Below are 21,496 nucleotides of genomic sequence, written 5' to 3' on the forward strand. Positions count from 1 at the left end.
TGGAACGTGCCACAATGCACATCGACAAGCCACAAATATTCTGGGAGATTTTCCTCTGGACAGATGAGACAAAACGGGAAGTTTTTGGCGAGGCACATCAGCTCTATGTTCACAGACACAAGAATAAAGCAGACCAATAAAAGAACACCATCATGGAGGAGGTTCTGTTATGTTCTGGGGCTGCTATGTTGCATCTAGCACAGGTTGTCTTGAATCTATCCAAGGCGTAATGAAATCTCAAGACTACCAAGGCTTTCTGGAGAAAAATGTGTGGCTTAGTGTTAGAAAAGCTTGGTCTTCATTTGCTGTTTGTGAGACTTCCTTCAGGATAATGACTCCTGAAAACAAAGTTAGACACACCCAAGAGTGGCTAAGAGCAAATTTTGGACGAATCTGAACTGGCCTTCTACTGTACAAGATCTGATCTAAATCCTATTAAACATCTATGGATGGAGCTAAAACACAACGTCTGGAGAAGACAACTTCCTTTAAACCCACTGGAGTCGTCTCTCCAGAAGGAGTGGGCCAAACGACCTGTGGACAGGTGCAGAAATCTCACTGATAAGTACGGAAATCATTCGATTGCCTTTAAAGGTTGGGAAGCAAATCTTACGTAACAGGTACCATCATTTTTCCCCCAGACCTGTTTCATTAGTTTGATTTTTAAAGATTCTGTTGAACCACAATTCAAAAGGAATGTCTGAAATTTATTGTCTAATTTTCACTAAATGTTTTGTTTATTGTCACTTTTGCCAGTTTCAAGTAATTATTACGGGTTTATTGGTTCATTAACAGAGGTGAGTTACAATTAAGTCCTTGTGTGTACAGACACAAGACACTAAGGACTTGTATTTGCATACCTTCACGTTCATGAGTAAGTCCACTTTATATGCAGGCAAGTGTGCTATTAAAATACTATCTTTCCTAAAGTGGCTCATTAAGATATTTTTGATAATTGTGTTCCAATAACCAAAAAGGGAAAAAAATACTCTTGAAATCTGAGGTGGAAATGTTTCCTTCCCTCTTTTAAGCTAAGTATCAAACAGGACTTGCTCCTGCGATTCCAAAGCTCTTTAACGGGTTTCTTTTAAATTTGCTTTTATCCCTTCTCTTTTTGTTTTTCCTTAGTTCTCTTTTGCTTTTCTTCTCCAAACCTGTTCTTCTCAAATAACAAACACAAAACACGTGCCAAGGTCTTTCCCTCTTCGCTAACGCTAATGGTATCCATAATGCTATTTGCATTGAGATTTATGACTGTGATCTCCTTCAACTTGCTCTTTGCTTGGAGCCAAAAAGAAAAAAAATAATAAGATTATTATTTTATAGCTTGAGAGTTTCTAAATAATTCCGGGCCTTGCTCTTTACAGATGGCTGTGGTTATGATGGGTGTTGTGTTTACTCAGATATCATTTCAGGTTAAAGCTGCAGTATATATAACAAATATGTTTTTTTAGATGTTTGTTAAAATTGTCATTATGTCGTGACAGTATACTATAAGATAGATAATCTGTGAAGAAGTCAAGCTCCTCTGCCTTCTCCCAGTGCAGAAATACACCAGTGAGGCAGAAACATTCAATCAGAACAAGGAGGAGGATCTTAGCGCTGTCAATCACTCTCGCCCTCAACCCCCTCACTTACTCTTTGCTACACTACAGCTGGTTCAGTACAACATAGCCTACCATGAAAGCCAATGCAGCGTACAGAAGGTTGATTGACAGCGCTAAGACCCTCCTCCTAGCTCTGATTGGTTGTTTTGACCAGGAGTGCTGCATTTACAGAGACGACACTGGGAGGGCGTGCAGAAGCTTGATCTTTTCACAGGTTTTGTGTCTCATATTATACTGTCTCGATATGAAGAGTTTTAACTAATATAGAAAAAACCCACATTTTTGTGAAAGTGCAGTTTTAATGATATGTTGGGGCTGCACTATGACGCATTATTTATCACATTTGCCAATTACAAGAAGGTATGGTGTTAAAAGCTCAGCCAGGTTCAATGCTGAGTGGAGTTTACCTGTTACCTACTGGAGCGTGGAAGGATATTGTCTGGATATTTTGGCTTACGCCCGCAGTCCAAGGACACGCATATTAGGTTAATTGGAGATTCTATATTTCCCTTCAGCATAGTAGTCTTGTGATTGGTGGGGAACACACTGACATTTACACTGTCTCCTGCCCGTTAACTGCTGGAAATGGGCAACAGCCTCTGTGCAAGCCTGCAACATTAATTCAGTTTAGTGAATAGATGGATGGATATTATCATTGTTTTTGGCATCACAGTTTGCGGGTTGAATCCAAAATGCACCCACAGCAGTTCTGTTGTGTTTTTGCCCCTGCAACTACTGTAGTTCATGAGGTTGAAAATTAATACAGGTTTACTGCTTAAAATCAACGACTGATGCTGCTGTATTGACACTGGCTTTTACATAGTTATGTCAGAGAAATGCAATGCAACAAAAATGCTAAAGAAAATCAATCAATTACAGCTAATTGTGTACCATGACAAAAAGGCAAAGGAAAATGGTGACGATATATGACTTCTATACAGAAGGAAACAGTTGTAAGGACTGTATAAAACCGGTGAGGTCACCTCTGATGAAAATAATCCGGCCTGTCATTTTGTCATTCGTCTTCTTATTCAAGGATGGTTAACCTTTCCTGCGTAAGAATGAACATACATCACACGGGACAAATCTAATATTCACAATTTGATTAAAGGGTTCTGAACTACAAGGTGTCTCCTGTGAAGGTAAATAAGATGGAGTCATGTGCTGTACCTTCAGGTTTTGTTCAGGGAGAAAATGGCTTAGTGACACCAAGTCCTTTAGCAACCACATCATTTTATTTTAACTACTGTTTATTTTAAGCCTATTGTTTGTCCTGTTCCAAGAATTTTGGGGTAGGTCTCTACTGACTTTGCACATATCTATCTAGAGACAGATATTTTTTAAATATTTTCTTCTGTGAAATAGCCCAAACCAGGACAGACTGCGTGAAGTGCATCCATAAACAAAATCCTAAGTTTTACCAAAACTTAATCTGATTTGAACACTAAACCATTCAGTTGTAGCTCATGTTGTACGTTAGCAGTTGATGTCCTGGTGGAGTTTAAGTGTTTTTTTATGAGGTCAAAAAAAAAACAACAAAAGAATGAAACAAAAAACAGGACATATTTAATTGTTTAACATATTAAGGTAATATATTAAGTGCACTTGCAGGCCCCTTAAATAACAGATGAAAACTGTGATCCTATCAGAATTTGGCTGAAGCTAAAAGTCCAACACCTTCACTTTTAATTTATTGTTAGATTAAAACTGATGGTAAAAATGAAATTTTTCCAATGGACCATTTAGTTACAATTTCTGTGGCACCGCACGTCATCATAAGGAACTTATTTAGGACAGTCTCTTCAGTCAAGGGTGAAGTTGAGCAACTTTTTAGCCTAGAACTGGAAAGTCCTAGGTTTATTTTTTTTTTTCCAAAATAAAACATCAGGTAAAAATGTAGCAAGAAAAAAAAAAATCACAAATCCCAGATATGAAAAAAATGAAAGTTAACAAAAATCGTAGGCAGCTGTGAAAAAGTTTAATTGTGTCAGTATACTTGTTAAATTATCAATTGTACCTCATGTCATATTTCCCATTTCCAGTTGCCTCTTACTTACTCCTTGAAAAAAAACATTAATTAGCTATGCACACTTGGCAGCATCCTCCACTAATGCTTTTCTTTTCTTTGAGCTGGCTTTTCCAGCACCATCTGGTCTTTTCCCATCCATCTTTTACTCACTCATCAGCAGCTTCGTCTACTTCGCCTTGACATTTGATAGATATGCGCTGCTGGCATGGTCAGGTTTTCAGGGGTCAAACGGTAGCTCTCAAACAGTTGGTGTTGTCTCTTAAAGGGTTCAAATGAGAGAAAATAGCACAACTAAGTGCCATTTTACTGTTATTATTGTTCCACGACGCCAACCGGACTGGCAGTGAAGCGGCCCACTGGGAATTGTCCCAACTCTCACGATTACAGTAACTTGTTATTGGAATTATTCTTCAAGGTTTGGATGATAGATGATTGTTTGCTCCGTGAGACGTTCAAAGATATTATTTCACAATCTACCGCTGCTTTAAACTGTGCTGCTACTTTCTTTGTGTTCCTTGCTAATGAGTGGACTTCCTGAGGCCACTGGATTTTATTTATGCTCATCTAGGTAAAGTGTTGGTAAATTACTAGATTATTAGTAAAAAGTAAAAACATAAATAAATAAAACCAAGTAATACGTTCATTTGACTTCAAAATCATGCAGGTCTTTGTGTTTTAAACACCAACTTCAAATAAATTTACATGGAAGTGTTTGCTTCTAACATGAAGGAGTGTGGAAGGATTCACTGGATTTGAATACTTTTATAAGGCCCTATAAATAATCTACAGTCACAGGAAAAATGCATTAGTATGTCTTACTGATAAATGTTACTTGTTTGGACTCCCTGCAGCAAGATAAGCATCCAGTGATAAACTGGAATGCACCATGAAGGTCACTTGATTTTTTTGTTTCTTTGCTTTTTGTTTCCACTATGTTGCCTCAACTAAATCTACTATTTCATCTTCTTTGGATCTTACTTTATCTATCATCGGTTTCTACGACAGGCTTGCTGGTCTCTCTTTCTGGTTCGAAAACAATCATTGTGCATTAAGGAATGACAGTTTTGCTTGCGTGTTCATTTAAGCTTCAGGTGAGATATGCCTAATCTTTTGTTGCCAAATACTGTCAGAGCAGCTTGTTTGTTCAAATGTAATTCTGTCATTTACCCTCTTGGCAAATTTGTTGTTCAATCGTGGTTTAGACATGTTGCTGCAACAGTTTATATTCCAAATACAAGAGGTTAAATTGCACATTGCGAATATGGTGAATCTCCGTCTATTTGTAGTTAGGGATCTGTGGACTTTTGAGAAGCTGCAATAAAAAGTCTAAATGCTGCTTGACGTTATTTACTGCCATTTAGGAACATCAGTCATTTTCCTTATGACTGATTGGTTGTACCTCCTAAAGTGGCAATAACAAAGACTACAGCTATTAGCTTGCGGAGTAATGAAAAGACCGTTTCCATTGTGCATATAAATGAAAATTTAGGTATATTTTATGTCCGACTCACAGTGACTGAGGTCAAACCTGACGAGTCTGTGTTGTTCATGCTTGGCTTACGGACCAACAGCAGAACTTTTAAATTCTTTGACACGCAGGGAAGTTGTGCAGGGATTTAGGAACCAGTGTGATACGATCAGTTTCCTTGGTGATGGTTTGGACTCAGGCTTCAGCATTTCAGATTTATTTTCAGAAACCAAGTAGATGTTGATGTATTCTACCTTAGCGAAAAGAAAAGCATGTACCAGTGTTCACTGCATCCCATTGTGACAGGAAACATTTATGATCTTTAGCCCCGTTGCATCTTGCCAAGCGCCATTACCAACTCTTGCATTTTTGAGACGAAGAACACAAAGTTCTGTCTAATCTAAATTAAGCTAGATAAAATTCACACCTATTATTCTCTTGAATCTATGTGCAAACTGAGTCATGCGTCGACTCGGAGATAAAAGGTTTTTATCGCCACAACACGTACGGTAAGAGACGATAGAAATCTTGTTCATACACTGTGGAGTCCTTCTATACACCAGAGATAAAATAAAAAGGACTGCATTACCATCTGCAATGTGCTTTATTGTGATTGCTATCATCATAATCATTATTGCTACCACAGTCAGAACAATTCACTGTCAGTTAAATGATGTCAGAGTTCTGTGTGTGTGCGTGTGAGGAGTGTGTGAATGTCGGCTCTATCTTTCAGCCAGCCTCATTGATCAATGCAGTCAACTAGGAGCCTGATGGATAACACTCAAAGTAAAGATCTAAGCTCCATTCAAGTGTGTGTGAGCGTTTGGTGCGGGCGTCTCTGCAAAGACCAATAGCTCTTTTTCGTGATATGCGTAGAAAAGAATCGAGAGCGGGACTGATTACCCATCTCTGTCTGTAATGGAGTCTGTTAGTGGAGCAGAAAGACAGACCTGTCGGTGTTTATTTTCTGGATTTTTTGTTGCTGTTGTCGCCCCCCCCCCCACCCATACCACCGTGTGTCTGTTTGTGTGAAACACTGATTACCACTGTGAGCAATCAGTAGCTGCAGTTTGAACCGACAAAACAAACCCAGTGTGAGGGAGCTGGGGTGTCTGTTGACCATACGCGGCCCATTAAGCAGCAATCAACCCTCGCTGACCTGCTTAGTATTCCTGAGGGATGCCCGACAGCCAAGGAGCGATGGCTGGATATTGAAGTTTGGACAAATTGAGTTCTGGATACAAAAGAGCTGGAGAGCAAAGTGAAAAAAAAAATGCAAAGGTGAGAATGCTTATATGTGTGGATCTACATTCTACTGGCTTTAAATGACTGACCTATTTCAGCCTATTTAAATGTGCAATTCAGTAATCTGAAGGCAAATTTTAAAGAACTGCTAAAGATAGCCCTGTAGTTTAGAGTTTAGATTGGGTCTAGCAAAAATCAGAGCCGATACGACTAATTAACTTTAATTATACACCCAAACCCAAAGTAAACCCAACATATTATTTAAATCAAGATTTTACTGCTTTCTTTTTGAGACCACCATTTAAGAAAGCAGCGTAACATTTTTAGCTTCTGTTTAATGTCTTCCAGCTCCATTTTGTCGCTTGTTGTAACCTCAGAGTGAGTCAGGTGCAAATCTACTGGGATGTGATCGATAGGAGCGGAGCCGCATGAAATGCACTGCGTTGTTTCAGTCTGATTACCATCTGCACCCTACTTACATTATTTCCTCAACGGGTTAAATATCTACTCCTCTATTTACACTATAACCAGTAGATTAACACAACTTTATATCATGCATTCTTGTTTGGTTTTCTTTGTGCTTTGTATATTTTAGGTTTGTTAAGAGCGAAACGCAGGCTTCAGCCAAACCCGACAATCAAGCAAAAATAATTCTGGTCCGGATTTCACGTTAGGTTTGGGTTCGGGCCATAAATCTAAATTCTATCATAATCTGTTATCTGTACTGTGAGCATCAACCTTGTTAAAAAATAAAACATAAAGAATAACACTTTATGGATCCGACCAGTGTACTAAGCTTAACATGTTAGAACTGGGACAAAAAAGTTAAAAGTTTTCACATTTCATTCCAGCCTGAGGTGTTTGTGCATGGAGTTTGAATGTTCTCTCCGTGTGTGTGGGTTCTCTCTGGGTGCTCCGGCTTCCTCCCACGGTTCAAAAACATGACTGTAAGGTCAATTGGTCTCTCTAAATTTCACCTGTGTGTGTGTGTGTGTGTGCGTGTGTGTGTGTGTGTGTGTGTGTTGTTTGTCCCGTTTGCCTCTATGGTAGCCGGGGTGAACTGACAGCGGTGAACCCTGCCTCTCGCCTGGTGACTGCTGGAGATAGCGACCCTGCTACTGGATAGTAATCAGGTTGCAAGCTGAGATTTAAAAGGCCAAAAAAAAAAGAGGTACACAGTCAAACACACTGTTCAGCTTGTTATAATATCAGTTTGAGCTCCTGAGAGCAAAATGTTCTATAACAAATGTTTGCAGCAGCAGCAGCCTTCATGGCGTAGTGCCAGATTTTACACCAGTGGCTGTGGAAGAGATTAGTTTTGAAAGGTGACAAAATGAAATATTTTTTGCCTGAGCAGTCAAAGATTTGCTCATTGGTTCGAATTTTCTCCTTTCTAACTCTGTAAAAAATGACATGATGAGTAAAAATGTGGCTTTCACCATAGTCTACATTGCTGTCTCACTGAGTGGAACAAGAATCACTCCATGGTACGTAAAGTGATCGTAATGACAGCTGTTAGCCAACCACAGCCAGAACAGAAAAATAAAGAAGCACTTGGAGCTGTTTTCTCTGAAAAACACGCACTAACTGATCAAGTCAGCAAATCACGTCTATTGTTCCAGTGATCAATAACAGAAAATAACAAGAATATGTAACTTTGTCCAAATTGTGTGAAGTTGAAATTTAAAAAGTGTTTTTTTTAATCTACTTACAAATTATATGTATTTTAGAAATATAACATTTCTACCCAAAAGTAAGGATTTAAAAGGCAACACTAAGAATTGCTCTAGTCTTCCTTTAAACATAAACTGCACCAGTAAGTCCAAGTAATATGTAACTTAATCTCCAACTACAACACAGATTTTTATTATTCTAAAATAAAAAAAAGTTTAATGTTCTTTTAAAACGATTTCCATTTACACTATGGAATTCTAGTCAAATATGTTGTAATACATATTTGTATTATCCATACCACGCTGATGTAAATACAATTTGTGCAAAATACAATAAATTATTTGAAGGCATGCGAGTACAAACTCGCATGCCTTTCCCACTGAGCCAATGGGAAAAGTGATAGCTCAGACAATAGAATTCAAAAAATGCAGACATAATAAGTACATAAATATATGTTGGTATTAAAAAGTTCAGTTGTTATAAAAATGCTATATAAGTCAAATATGACTGAAAAGAAACTTGACTTTGTAATTTAACGCCTTGAAATTGGGCCTCTGTCTCCAAACTCCTGCTCTGTCTGAAACTCCACCTTCAGGAAGTCATCACAACACGGCTTATTTTGTTTGTATTTGCTTTTAATTCCCTGTAAAGCACTTTGTTTTGCTTTATTGCTGAAAATGTGCTATATAAATAAATTTAGCTTTACCTCCTCTATTAACCCTTTAACAATGTTTTTGCCAGTGTTGTACTGCTGCATGGTTCCACCAGGTGTTTGCTAATTGCTGCTGACTAGTCTGAAGGTACTAAGTGGGGGGATTTGTGTGGGAAGGTATATTTATGAGGAGCAAACTCTGCTTGGAAACTGCAGCTCAGAGGAGGAGCTTTGTGCTTGAAGGCGGAGCTTGGTCCCACTGAGCGCTTCGCATAGTTGAACGGTTGATATTAAAAGATTCCTGAAACATGCATGAAAGAATCAAATTAACACTGTATGTATGTTTTGATGAAGGAATAACATTTTACATAATACTGCCCCTTTAATAGGCACACCGACAGATCCAGTTGCCTTCACTGATCTGAAAGTACCAAACAGCGTTACAGAAGGTCTCAGTCTATTTGCTGACATGATATCAGCCACAGCCAACAGACAGACACATAAACATAAGTAACTCAGATGGCAGCGATGTCAGCAATAACAACGATCACCATCGAGGCGAAAGCTGCAAAAGGTTGACATGTGTTTGTAAACGGCGCTGAGAAAAGGTTTCCTCAGCTCAGGGATCACTGCTGTGATGGTGACATGTAAGGGCACACTTCCTGGAGGTGTCAGACTAGAGACCTGGCTGAGGTTGCAGAAGCAGAGAAATCCACTCTGTTCTTAACATCAGAAAAAAAACAATAACACTAAAATTATATTACACTAAAAAGGGGTGTTCATGCATAATGCTGGCCCAGACACCGTGAGCAGGAACACTAGCGGATGACTGGGATGATATCGCAATTACCAAGCTGGCGTTCTCTGAAAGTCAAGTCGCTCGCTAAATAACAGCGTACTGCGTCTCAGGCAAGCAATAATCATTTAAATAATTACATGGAAAAAATATTTTGAAGTGATCACAGCACACATGTCGCAGTGTGCTGGCAAGCAGCTGGTGAGTGGGTGTGTGCTCCAGAGTTGTGGTAGAAATCCGCTGCGAAGATCATTTAAATATTGGCTCAGAGTGATAGGCATGAATCTGTCTTCATTAAAATAGGTCTCCGCAAAGAAAGAAGTCTTCTTGAGAAGGATGAGATCATCCTTTTTCTTTCCCAACCAAGGTCTTCACAAGTGAAGGTTCTGTCTTGTGTTTGTGTTGTGTTTGCTCGTGGCGTAATTACAATTATCTGGATCTAAGTTCCTATTTGGTAGAGCAATTTCCATGTCTTCGTATCGACTGAAACGGATTTCCATACATCAGGTCATACATACTGGTACTAACTGTCAGTATTAATTCAATAATACACAACAATTTTTATAAGACATGAATGAAAAAATGTGTGTCCGTACATTTAGTTTCATGTTTTCACACTAGTGGAAGGTAGACACCATGAGTATGGTGAATACACTATGGAGAATACACCTGATGGCTACTCTAAGGGCAACCCAGACCAAATCAAAGTCTTATTATACTGAAATTACTCTAATCTAACTACCAACAGAGTGTGAACTATTATCTTGTTTGTGTTGAGTTTATAAAACCAGAACTCCATGGATATTTAAGCAGGAAATAGAGGCGTACTGTGTTTACATCTGGAAAAAACTGGCCATCCAAAGGAGGAGTAGAACTCCTTTAACAAGATGAAACCTGGAGATGTAAGAATTAGTGAAAAACCGTAGGACATCTCAATACCACACTTAGATTTTATATAACATATGAGTAAATGATGTAAAGAAGCTGTTCAATGACGTTTTGAATCACATGCCAAGTTCATCAATGAGCTGGGGTAACCTTTCTTTGCCATCAGTGTTACTGGTGTATAAAACTCCCCCTACAATAAATAAACAAACAAACAATGCTTAGCTTGGTGGGGGTGCAAGTAAAGTCTGGTGGCCCTCCAGGCTTATAATACTCTGGGAGAAACCCTACTGCATGTAAATATATGGTCTCAACTGCAGGTTTTCAGTGAAGTTATTACTCACCATAGAGGATGTTGATGAGGGAAACGGGCATAACCAGGATGCCTACAAGCATGTCCGCCACAGCCAGCGACCTCAGAAAGAAGTTGGTGGCGTTTTGCAGCTTCTTCTCCAGAGACACCGCCAGAATCACCAGGATGTTGCCACCGACCGTCAGTGCGATGATTACCAGGATCAGCAGCGCCGGCCAGTTCTTCTCTTTAATCACGGACTTGGTGACCGACTCCTGGGTGGTCGAATTGTCCAAACCCAAACCCAGACTCATGGCTGCTGCACTCGCGCCTCCGCCGCCTCCCGTTCCCCACGCCAGGGTTTGATTGAAGTCCAGTGGGTTGTTGCTCGGCCAACCTATCTGACTCCCAACCTCCAGGGAGGAGGTGGTTGTGCCAATCCCACCGAGGACAGTCCTTGCTGGGCCACCCATTTCTCACAAGAGTAGTCACTGTTTCAAAGACTGAAAGGTGTTGGACTCCTTTTGCTTGCTAGCAACGCACAAAGCGTTGAGTTGGGTTTTCAAACATGAGCTTAATTATGGATCGGCACAACATCCGAGGGAAGGAGAAACTTGACGGACAGGAAAGTAGAGGGAGAGGGTTGGGAGGGATTAGATTTTCTATCATACTAAATCAGGGGGGAAACAAAAGTGTTGCTTGCTGCAAACAGTCTCAAGTTGTTGTTTGAGGTTTAAACCTCCCATTTCTTGCCAAGATACCGCTGGCAAAGGGACCTCAACTTAGACGGCGAGCCATGCTGTCCCAAGTTGTTTATTGGTATTTAGCCACATCTCCCGCCTGCTAGAACACAGACCTTTAAGTGTTTCTAATTGCGAGCTGGAAATCGGATCACTCATAACCATGGCTTGCTGCCCACAGCCTTCTGCACCCACCCAATCAGCGGTGGTTTGTTTGCCAAAAGGTACGGCTCCCTTTGAATGTCTTGCTTTCCGCTGTAAACCTCACTTGCCAAGGTATTTCTTTTTGTTGTTTTTTTCCCAAGCGGGTTTCCACCGTCTGTCAGATCAGCGTTGATGATCAGTCTGAGCTACAGAGAAAACAGAATGGGAAGAAGAAGTTTGATTATTGTATATGTCCAAACCTTATCTTGCTTCCTTACTGCATCAAAATTGTTGGTTTGCTCTTCAATTCTCTCATTTCTTTCTAGATACCTCTGCATTTTCATCTCCTTAATCACCTCACTGCACCTTTGATGCATCCATCAACCCTCCCACTCAGTACTCGTCTTCTCCTTCCTGTCATCCTTGCAGCGAGTCTTCCCGAACCTCGCTAATTTATCACATTGTCCTCGTTCATAACAAAAGCCTTGAGAACATGCACACACGCGTAGAATAGAAAAGAGACTGAATCAAGAAGGATCTTGGATACACCCTGACATTGACATCTGTGTTCAAGTGCAACCCGTCCTCTAAATTTTCCTTTACCCCCTCAGTAAGCTCTGTGATTTAGCACCTCGCAAACCTCTTCAAGAACAGGTCGAGGAGTCTGCAAGGAGGTGTGTGGGAGTTGATGTGTGCGCGTGTGCACACAGATGTCTTTGCCTGCAACAGGAAGAAGACACTTGACAGACTGTGGAAACTAGTGAGATGTGTTTTACTACGCGTGGGCATCAGGGGTGAATGGCTGAGTGTGATTTCTTGAGTTTTTGTGCGCCTCAGAGTGTGTGTTTAAGAGCCAACACGTTTACAGATGGACCCGAGCCCTAAGCTGAGATCACTGCAGTGGGCAGTGGGTGTATGAAACTGCAAGATTAAGACGCCAAGCGTGACCATATGGTATTCAGTCACTAACATACACAAAGAGACAGAATTCCGGCTTTGCCTACTTCACCACGGGGGTGTTTGTAAACTGCTCAGTGTGTGTAAATGTTTTCATTTGCCTCTATTTTGTTTGTGTAAATGGCTGTGTGTACAAATTAACTGTCTCAGCATAAATGTGTAAAAAATATATAAATATTTTGGATTATTAATGCCTGTCAGGGCGAACACGTTGTGTCAACCTAGGGGGTGTTATTTATTACAAGTCATGAAAAAGCTCACAGCTTGCTTCCTCCGATGTCGTTTCCGGAAAGTTGCACAAGTCGATTAATATCGCTGTACATTAGAAGACACATTGCGCTTTTTTTCTCTCTCACTGTTTGACATTAAATCAGACTAAACGTTTCCTGTTTTACAGTTATGCCCTAAATTATTCATATCACTGTCAGATTGGAGTACAAGCATTTTTGGAATATCCCACACCCAAGAGTCCTGATCTGAGGCTGATGGAGAATCTGCAGAGGGTGCTAAAGATTTCAAAACACCTCATCCCGGCGCAACAACTTTTTGCCATGTTTCTATTAAGCAAATGTATTTCCACCATTTCAATTTGTGCAAATTCTATGGTTAATGGAAATGCAGGTGCTGCCAAAATACTCCAAAAACACAAATGACTAAGTTGGGACAACATTGTAAAATATCAGGATTCTGTCTTGATTTATAAAATATTTTTTCAATATTACAACATTTTATTCAAATGAACACCAGTGAGCGGACAAGGCCAGAGTTGAAGGTTCAATTCCACGTAGGAAAACTACTTTGGGTCAAGCTACTTTGTTCTTCTCACACTTGGAATACAATTCAGAGTAAAATAAGGGACCTTTTACGTCTCATCTCATAAAAAACTGCTTAAAAACTGGCTTTTGGAAAGCCCAGATTGTCAACATTGAGTATATGTAAAGATACATATATTTTAAGATTGTTTTATGTGTTTCTTATTCCACAGTGTTATTTTGTGTGGGTTTTTTTTATTCCTGTATTTATTATTTTTCTTTAACATCAAACTGCCAATGGAACCAGGGATGGAAATCAGCATCCTAGCTATAATCTCGTGCATTTACATGTCAATGTTCGTTAATATTGTTCCATTTTTTAAAATTACTAAAATTTGGGACACGGCTAATAAATCTTTTGAATCCAAAAATGCTACCTTGCACCACACACTTTATACTGTAAAAGAAAAAGAGAGAAAAAAATGTTATAATATTTTTTTCTCCACTTCTGAAACTATATTTGCTTTAATGCAAACAAAATCTTTTTTTCACTTATTATGGGCCCAAAAAATTTGTACATGGACTTTTTATTTAATGTAATTAATTTTGCAATTTCAAAAATAAAATTATGTGTAGGAAACTTGATTTATGAAATGGCCAGAAGCATCTCAGGACCTCAGATTGGCAACTTCGAGCTGCTTTTGCGAAGCAGCTAATGACTGTAGATTAATATTTAAATTGTATTTAAATCTCTATAAACACCTTAAATTTTTTACTAAAGAATACAAACAATTGAACAGATGAGATATCAGGATACGACTTTTATGCCACTTCTTTCAGATTAATTATCTTGTACGTTCACCGAGGGAACAAGAAGGCAACATAAAGCTAGTTGCTAGCTAATTTAATTAATGAGGCTGCTGTACATCTAATAAAAATGACACATTATGATGAATTAGGGATTTGAAGAGCAGAGGATTTGCAGGAAATCCAGTTGCGACTCAGAGTGACAATTTCTAAGGACAACAAAGGATTAGCTGTGCAAGCCATGTTGTAATACAAAGTTTATCACTTCTCCCATGAACAGTGCGTAATAGACAGGCTGCTTCCTATCTTCTCCTCTGAGCAAAAACATCAGCATTGTTCACAGGAAGCTAAACAGCACTGCAAGCAAACCATTTTACTGGTCTGATAAAGCAGTAATGTATCACAGCACGTGGAAGAGGACTGGGAAAGTTAAAAAACAGGATTCCAAGTCGTACAACATGCAACCAATCACTTCACTCCGCTGGATAGTAAGTTGTTATTCAACCAGTGGATATCCTTTTCCTTTTAATCATTTAGCTTTAGCCTTAAACCTGGCATGAAAACAGACAGTTCATTAGCTTACAACCAAAGATTAGATGCAGCCTGCAGAGAGAATAATTGTGCGCCTCAGCTAACCACTCGCGTCCTCTGTAGATCATAATTGGTGTTGTGACAGCACAACGCATTCTAGCCGACTTCCCGGAGAGAAACCACGCAGATCCAGCTGGAGAATCATAAAGGAATCGTGCCGCCAAAGCCTTGGAAAGGCGCAGATGTCACCGCTGTCAGGTCGCACTTCGCCGCTGGGACAAATTGGTGCTGCACTAATCTGCTCTGCAAGATAACGAAGTGGAGGGTGGCAAAGTGAAACAAGTTTGAACGAATTAGAGTTTTACCGTTTTCTTAATGTTATTTTTGATAAATTGTATAAAATTCCAAGACAAAATGTAGTTTATTAATAGCAGATTTTTAAGGAAGGGTAGAATTTAAAACAAATCTTTTTAGCCGTTTCTCCAAAAACATTCAGTTTTTAAAATAATGAAAGTCCAAATGCAACAAAACGCCACCCGCAGTCAAATGTTGATGTTAGTTTTGTCTGTAGAATGAGATTCTGACACTTGAACGGTTAGTGAACAAATAAAAAAAATGAAATCTATACGAAGATAACCAAACCCAAACTGAAAGGTTGGTGAAGTCTAATGATGTTGCCTCCGGTACGCAGGCGAAGAGGCAAACATGATTGACAAATAGCTTCCTGTAACGAAGACAGCGAGGAAGCATCCTTTTTTGTTTAATTGATCGATGTAAGAGTCCCTGACAAAATTCAACTACGGATTTCACACCAGTGTGTGTTGAACAGCAATATTTAATAAACACAGCCGTTATCGCCTAAAGTTATACCTCAGGGTAAAAACGACATTCTGTGGCCCTTTAAGGCGAAGACTGAAGTGACATAATCATCCACTGAAACACTTCAGAAAACATTTATCCTTATCCGTTTCTGTGCAGTTTCATCCGGTCTCGTGTATAATTTGTTCGGCTGCATGCGCTTTCTGTCTTCATTCACACTGCCGGGCTTCATGCTCAATTCCGATTTATTTGTGAAATACTTTTTTTTTGGCCGGGGTTTTTCACATTTCCAAATATGTACGACTTGTACATGATATCCTGAGAGAACTCTAAACCACCTAAAACTGTCCCGCACGCACAGCAGAGGACGCGATAACGTCACACGTAGTGAAACGTGATTTTTTTTCTAAATTGACGGGTTTCTATTTACCCTCCTGCAGTTTTAAGAGACGGGGCCATTTGGACCCCACTGGTTTTTCACTGCAGCGCACTGACCCCTATGTTTTTATGAGGTTTTTCTTTGTTTCGGGAACTGATGGTCTGACCGGACAACCCCCCAGCTTCCCCGACTGACATTTGCGCTCAGACCGCGGGAGTGTTGGGCAAAATTATTTTCGTAGTTCCAATTTGTCCAATTCTATGGTCAATAGAAACGCAGCTTATAACTGCTCCTCATAGGCTGCTGATTTTCTTCAGACTGGCAGATGATGTGCTGTTTTTAAAAAAAAAAAATGTTTTCGCCTACTTCATGTTGACAGGTTTGAGCTCAGTGTTTTGTTGATTCTGTTGGTCTGACGGTAGCCTTTCTTCACAGCATTGCATATGGTGTTGATTTAACGAGTCGTTAAAGTAACAGATTGTTGTCTGTATTGTCAGAGGGAAAATCCTAAATGATGGATGGTCTTGCAGACAAAAAATCCTCAATGGAACAATCACGTAAACAGCAAGTTGCGGCACAGGAATGAGTTAGCTTTAAATCTAAGACAACAACAATTAGGTGCTCAAGGTGTTTAAAAAAACAAAGTAATTTGCTAAATTGGTTATAACTTTCTAGCTGACAACTCATAAATCAACGAGACAGACAGAAAAAGAGAGAAAGTGAAGATATATACAGATTTAGAGAGGAGTGGTCTCTTCCCCCTATCTGGAATCTGGTCACTCACTTCTTCTCTCCCGCTGACCGAAGCGCCGGACCTTTTCCGCTCATTTCTGTTACCGGCAGAAGTGACTCTTGGCGACGCAGCGTCTCTGGCTCGCTCCCTCGCTTGATGTATCAATCCCCATGTCATCTGTCACTCCACACATCTGCGGCGAAGTATCGCCATCATCTATTTGCCTGCAGAAGAGGAGGAGGAAGGTGGGAGGGAGGGGAAAAAAAACAAAGAGAGGCTGACTTTGATGTTCTGCTGTGAAATGCTTCAGATCAAACCTGAGGTAAATGTGACTGAAAACCTCCTGGAACTACAATGACTCCTACACACACCCACACACACAAGCAAGAGCAACAGCATCACTTCGGATCGTTTCTTCTCACTACTTTCATCCAACAGGATCACAGCCTCACAGCGTACGGTTAGATTAGACAATTCTGAAGTTTCAACAGCATCCAAACCCCAAGGATACGAGCGAGAGTAAGAGCAGGGCATGTCGGTGAAATATTTTTTTGACAAATTTACCTTAACAAAAAGCCTGGATTTTGCTAACTTTTGTAGAGATATATTTTTGTGTGTTTTGGAAGCTGGAGTTTGAAACTTGAGTGCTGACCTCTGTGTATTTTTTTCATAACTTGTCCAGAGCAATTTTGAGGTAATTATGCATGTGTCGTCTTCAAAGACGCCACATGGACGTTTTCTAGCTAACAACCTGAGGGGGAAACATTATCAAGGAAGTTCATGAGACATGCTGACATTTCAAGTTTTTTTTGTTTTTATTTTGAATGGCAGTCTGTGAGAAGCAGATGGTTGCTCCTCCCCCCAAAAATCTGCATTTCTGAAATAATGTGGTAGGAATGAACAAAGAAGCATCTTTTAAAGTGAAACAAACAACAACAAAACATCTAACATGGTTCTGTTTTAGGGAAATAGCAGTAAGAAATGCATTATTTTATGGGAGTTATTAATTCTTGGACCTCCTTGTAAAAACAGCTGCATTCCCTGGATCATCAAAACGTGCATCTTTTTTGATAACCAATCAATTTCTCACACAGAAATGCAGACTTACTTCAACATACATCCAACTGTACTATGACTCAGTTGGTTGAATTAACCAATAGCTTTACTTCCATTAACCGTAAGATTGCGCAAATTGAAGTTATGAGAATAAATCTGCTTAACGGAAACACACCGATTTTGAAAAAACAAGCGCTAGGATGTTGGTGGTTTTCCAGCGGTATTGAAACACTTTTTTTCCCATCACACGAGTCATGTTATCAACAGGCGGATGTTACTACTGGCGAAAACGCCAAAGAAGACAACAGGAAGTAACAGGAGGTTGACCGTTTGCTTTTGTTTTTTTCGGACAATGTGCAGTTGGCTTCATCAGAGCACTCAGGCATCACAACGGTTTATAAAACGTTGTGTGTCATTTAAACATGTTGAATCCACAGCTCTGAGGTAAAATCACCATCTACAAATTCCCCAAGATGCCGCATACGTCGCAACTATAATAGGTTTGTCATTCCAACGGCTGAATAAGACGCCGACGTCTCTTCTGATGGTTGATATCGCCATGGCTTAATTTTGAATATATCTCGTAACGGTTTATAATATATTTGAAGCCCTAATCATGAAAATGAACAAAAATCACAACTTGAAATATAGAACTCTTTCTGCAATGGATCTATATGCTTTGCTTTTTGAATTTAATTAGTTAAATAAATAAACTATTCAATTATACTCTAATTTACAGAGAACGGTCCAAAACGTAGTACATAAATTCAATAAAAATACAGTAAAAAGAAAAACAAACCGAAAAAGTAAGGTAAAGTTAGAAGTAGGGAGAGGAGATTAAAGATAAAGCCAACAGAGAGAAAGACAAACGGCGTGCTGCAGCGCTAATGTGAAACCACATCATTCACAGTCTCCATCTGTGTGTGCATTGGTGTGTTTGTGATTTGTGTCACAGACGATGAGGAGTGAACTTGTGATATGAAGATGTTGCTGTCAACTGCTGTGCTACTGCAAAAACAAAACAGGAGGTTCACAGACCAAAAAAAAATGTAAAAAAAACACAGAGAACACAACGCACGTATTCAACGAAAGGCACATTTACATTTTCTTGTTTGCAAGAGATTGAGCCAAGAGCCGAACAGTCAGAACCGGACGCTGAGCGGTATAAACAGACCATGAGCGAAACCGGACAGATGCGTTAGCGATCGGAACGCGCTCACTCGAGGACACAACGGCGGGTAGAACACAGCGTTCCCTAAATTAGTCAAGAGGCTCCGATTGCACGTAGTGTGCACTCAGCTGCGTACAAAAGCCAAAACACGGAGAGACAGACAAGCTATTTGGTGCCACACACAGTAAGAGAGATAAAAGAGAAAAGAGGGAGCGGATAAAACTCAAGATTCAAAGGACACAAATGATAGAAGATGACAAAGGCAGAGACACTCAGATAATTGGAAGAAAGGGAATGACTGCGACACGGGGAAAAGAAGGCAGCGCAGCTGAAGAATGTGAATGGCTCACCATGACATGGCGGATTATAGTTTTATTCTGGGAGAGGAAACGAATTGGAAGTGAAGTTAGATGGAAAGTAAAGACAGTAGGAGTCAACAACGGGTGGGTTAGAGGGAACGCGAGATGCACAAGTGGTAGAAGCGTGACGCTGGAAACATGGAGTACAGAAATGAAAGAACAAAGCACCCAAACAACAGATGCGTTTCTATGAACCGTAAAATTGAGCAAATTGAAATTATGAAACTAAATTGGCTTAAAACATTTTTTGACAAGTTTTTGAGCTAGGAAACACTTTTTTTGCATGATCGCGTGATCAACAGCTGGATGTTAATACTGGCGAAAATAAAGACAACAGGAAGTAGTAAGAAAATTATAGTTTGTTTCTTTATTTTGCTCCCTTGTGTTAGTTTCCTTTCCTCAGTTTCTCCTGCCTCAGCTGTTTTGCCTCTAATTAGATCCCAACATTCATTATTACCTGCTTTCGATCTGACCCCTAAGATGGTTGCAAAACTTTAAAATTGTTTTCCAAAAATGCCTCCCATCAGATCTGATTGAACTGTCCTACAACTAAAAAAGGGCAAAGTTGATAGAGATATACCCCAAAAAACTGTAGCTGCAAGGAGAGGCAATTCTGAAAGTACTGACTCAGGGTCAACTGAATCTTGATCTGTGCCTCAATTTTTCAGATTCTCATTTGTGAAAAACTTGTTTCAAGTTGTCCCAAATCCTCTATTCCAGTCAAGTTTCTGGTCAGGTTTCTCAATCTGCTTCCTGGACATGTTTCCAAACATGCTAGAAGATGATGAGAGCATCTCTGATGTCACAGTTGGCATGTGGATGCTGGAGAGATGGAGGAGCTTAAGAGAAGCGCCAGCAGGTACGTAGGCGGGCAGCAGTCGCAGCGGCAGTAAAGATGCACCAAGTGAGGCAGCTTAAATGGACTGACCAGATTGGAAGGGTGTGTTTGAAATATTCTGTTGAGTGGTAAGCAGGAGCATAGTTCGAGTAACTACCTGAATTAGCTTCTATGAATAGCTTCTGTAACCCAAGTGAAATGTTGAGTTCCATTTTTTGGTTTGCTACTATTGCCCTCCAAAATCTCGCGGTAGTTGCAATTCTCGCGAGATTTACTAAACAGCCAATCATTGTTGAGCGTCTGAGTCACATGTACCACCGTCAGCTCATTTGTTGGGTATATTAGCTGGAGCAAAAAGCATGGAGGATTAGAACAAGTTTGGGAGAGCAGAGCTGCAGGAATCTCCGGTCGTAAGCTGAGGGATAAGGGAAACACAAAACCGCTTGTATGCCTTATGAACTGTGGAATTGGCCAGGTTCGATGGCGAGCTGAAGAATCAGGTCCAAGAGCCTAAAGGATTTCACCTGTGGTGTTAAGATTTGGTTTCCCCACCAGGCTGGTGGAAGGCTTCCTGCAGCCCATGAACAGAATTGTTTCCACACTGATCTGACTTTTGTCACCATATGAACTGTAACAGGCGCTCTAAACTCACCTGACCCTGTTGAACCGCCTCAGTTCAGTTTTCAGGAGTTTTATGAACTGAATGGTGTGGCTTGTTACTGGAACTGTGGAACTGATTTGTTTTTTTATTTGTTAATTTAATTTGTTTTCTTTGTGTATTATTTCCTTTTATTTTAATATGGCCATTTAAATGTTTTTTTTTTCCTTTCCTATTGTAATGTAAATAATTGATCACTGTGAATACAAGGCACTCACATCTGCAACTTCTAGTCTGTCTACTCTTTCCTGAGCCGTATCTAGACTTCTGAGAACTAGCCCATTGACTTTGTTGGTCATGATCTATTTTTAATTATCTAGAAATATAGTATGCTGGTTACACAGATATGCTACACTTCATTATGAGGATAGATTTACGACTGTTTAGAGGCATTTTAGAGGCATTTTCATCTAAAAACTCAACATTATCTGAACTATCTAGGATTTCTGTTGTACCATAGAAGTATAAGACTTGTTCCGGTCAGAGTTAGCCTGGCGATGGCCTTCCTGCACAATTCTGTTCAATTCAACTTTCACTTCACTGCTCAGTCTGGGATTCCTCCCATTGACTTGGATTCCTCTGGTAGAATTTCACCCAATCAGCCAACAGGACAAGTTGTGAATGATGATGTATATTTTCTGAGCTGTTTCAGAACGACTGTATGTTCCTGCTGTAGTTTTAATAATGGTTGCAGAGGAAGGGAACGAAAATGTTCAGTCCGTGTCGGCCTCTCCATAAATCGTCACCTTCCTAAAATAATGGCCTAAGTTATTTTTTGCCAAAATAATCTCCACCTCTTTCTTTCCAAAAGATGACTTAGACCAAAAAATTTATTTTGGCAAAAAAAAAAAAAGAAAAAAAAGATTTAGACCATTATTTAGGAAGTTGACAAAATACTGAATTA

The 21,496-nt window shown here is 39.8% G+C and overlaps 1 protein-coding gene across 1 annotated transcript in view; it reads right to left on the minus strand.

Moving 5' to 3' along the window:
* LOC102216937 (5-hydroxytryptamine receptor 2A-like) overlaps positions 1-21,496 on the minus strand; it is a 161,916-nt gene that overhangs the window by 26,066 nt on the left and 114,354 nt on the right. The window contains exons 4-5 of the mRNA XM_023345773.1: positions 16,562-16,734; positions 10,701-11,738 (exon numbers count right to left, since the gene is read on the minus strand). Of these exons, the coding sequence (XP_023201541.1) occupies positions 10,701-11,121 (421 nt within the window). The 5' untranslated portion in view covers positions 11,122-11,738; positions 16,562-16,734. The remainder of the gene's footprint in view (positions 1-10,700; positions 11,739-16,561; positions 16,735-21,496) is intronic.

Source organism: Xiphophorus maculatus, chromosome 14 (genome assembly GCF_002775205.1).
Source record: "Xiphophorus maculatus strain JP 163 A chromosome 14, X_maculatus-5.0-male, whole genome shotgun sequence".
Lineage (NCBI taxonomy): Eukaryota > Metazoa > Chordata > Actinopteri > Cyprinodontiformes > Poeciliidae > Xiphophorus > Xiphophorus maculatus.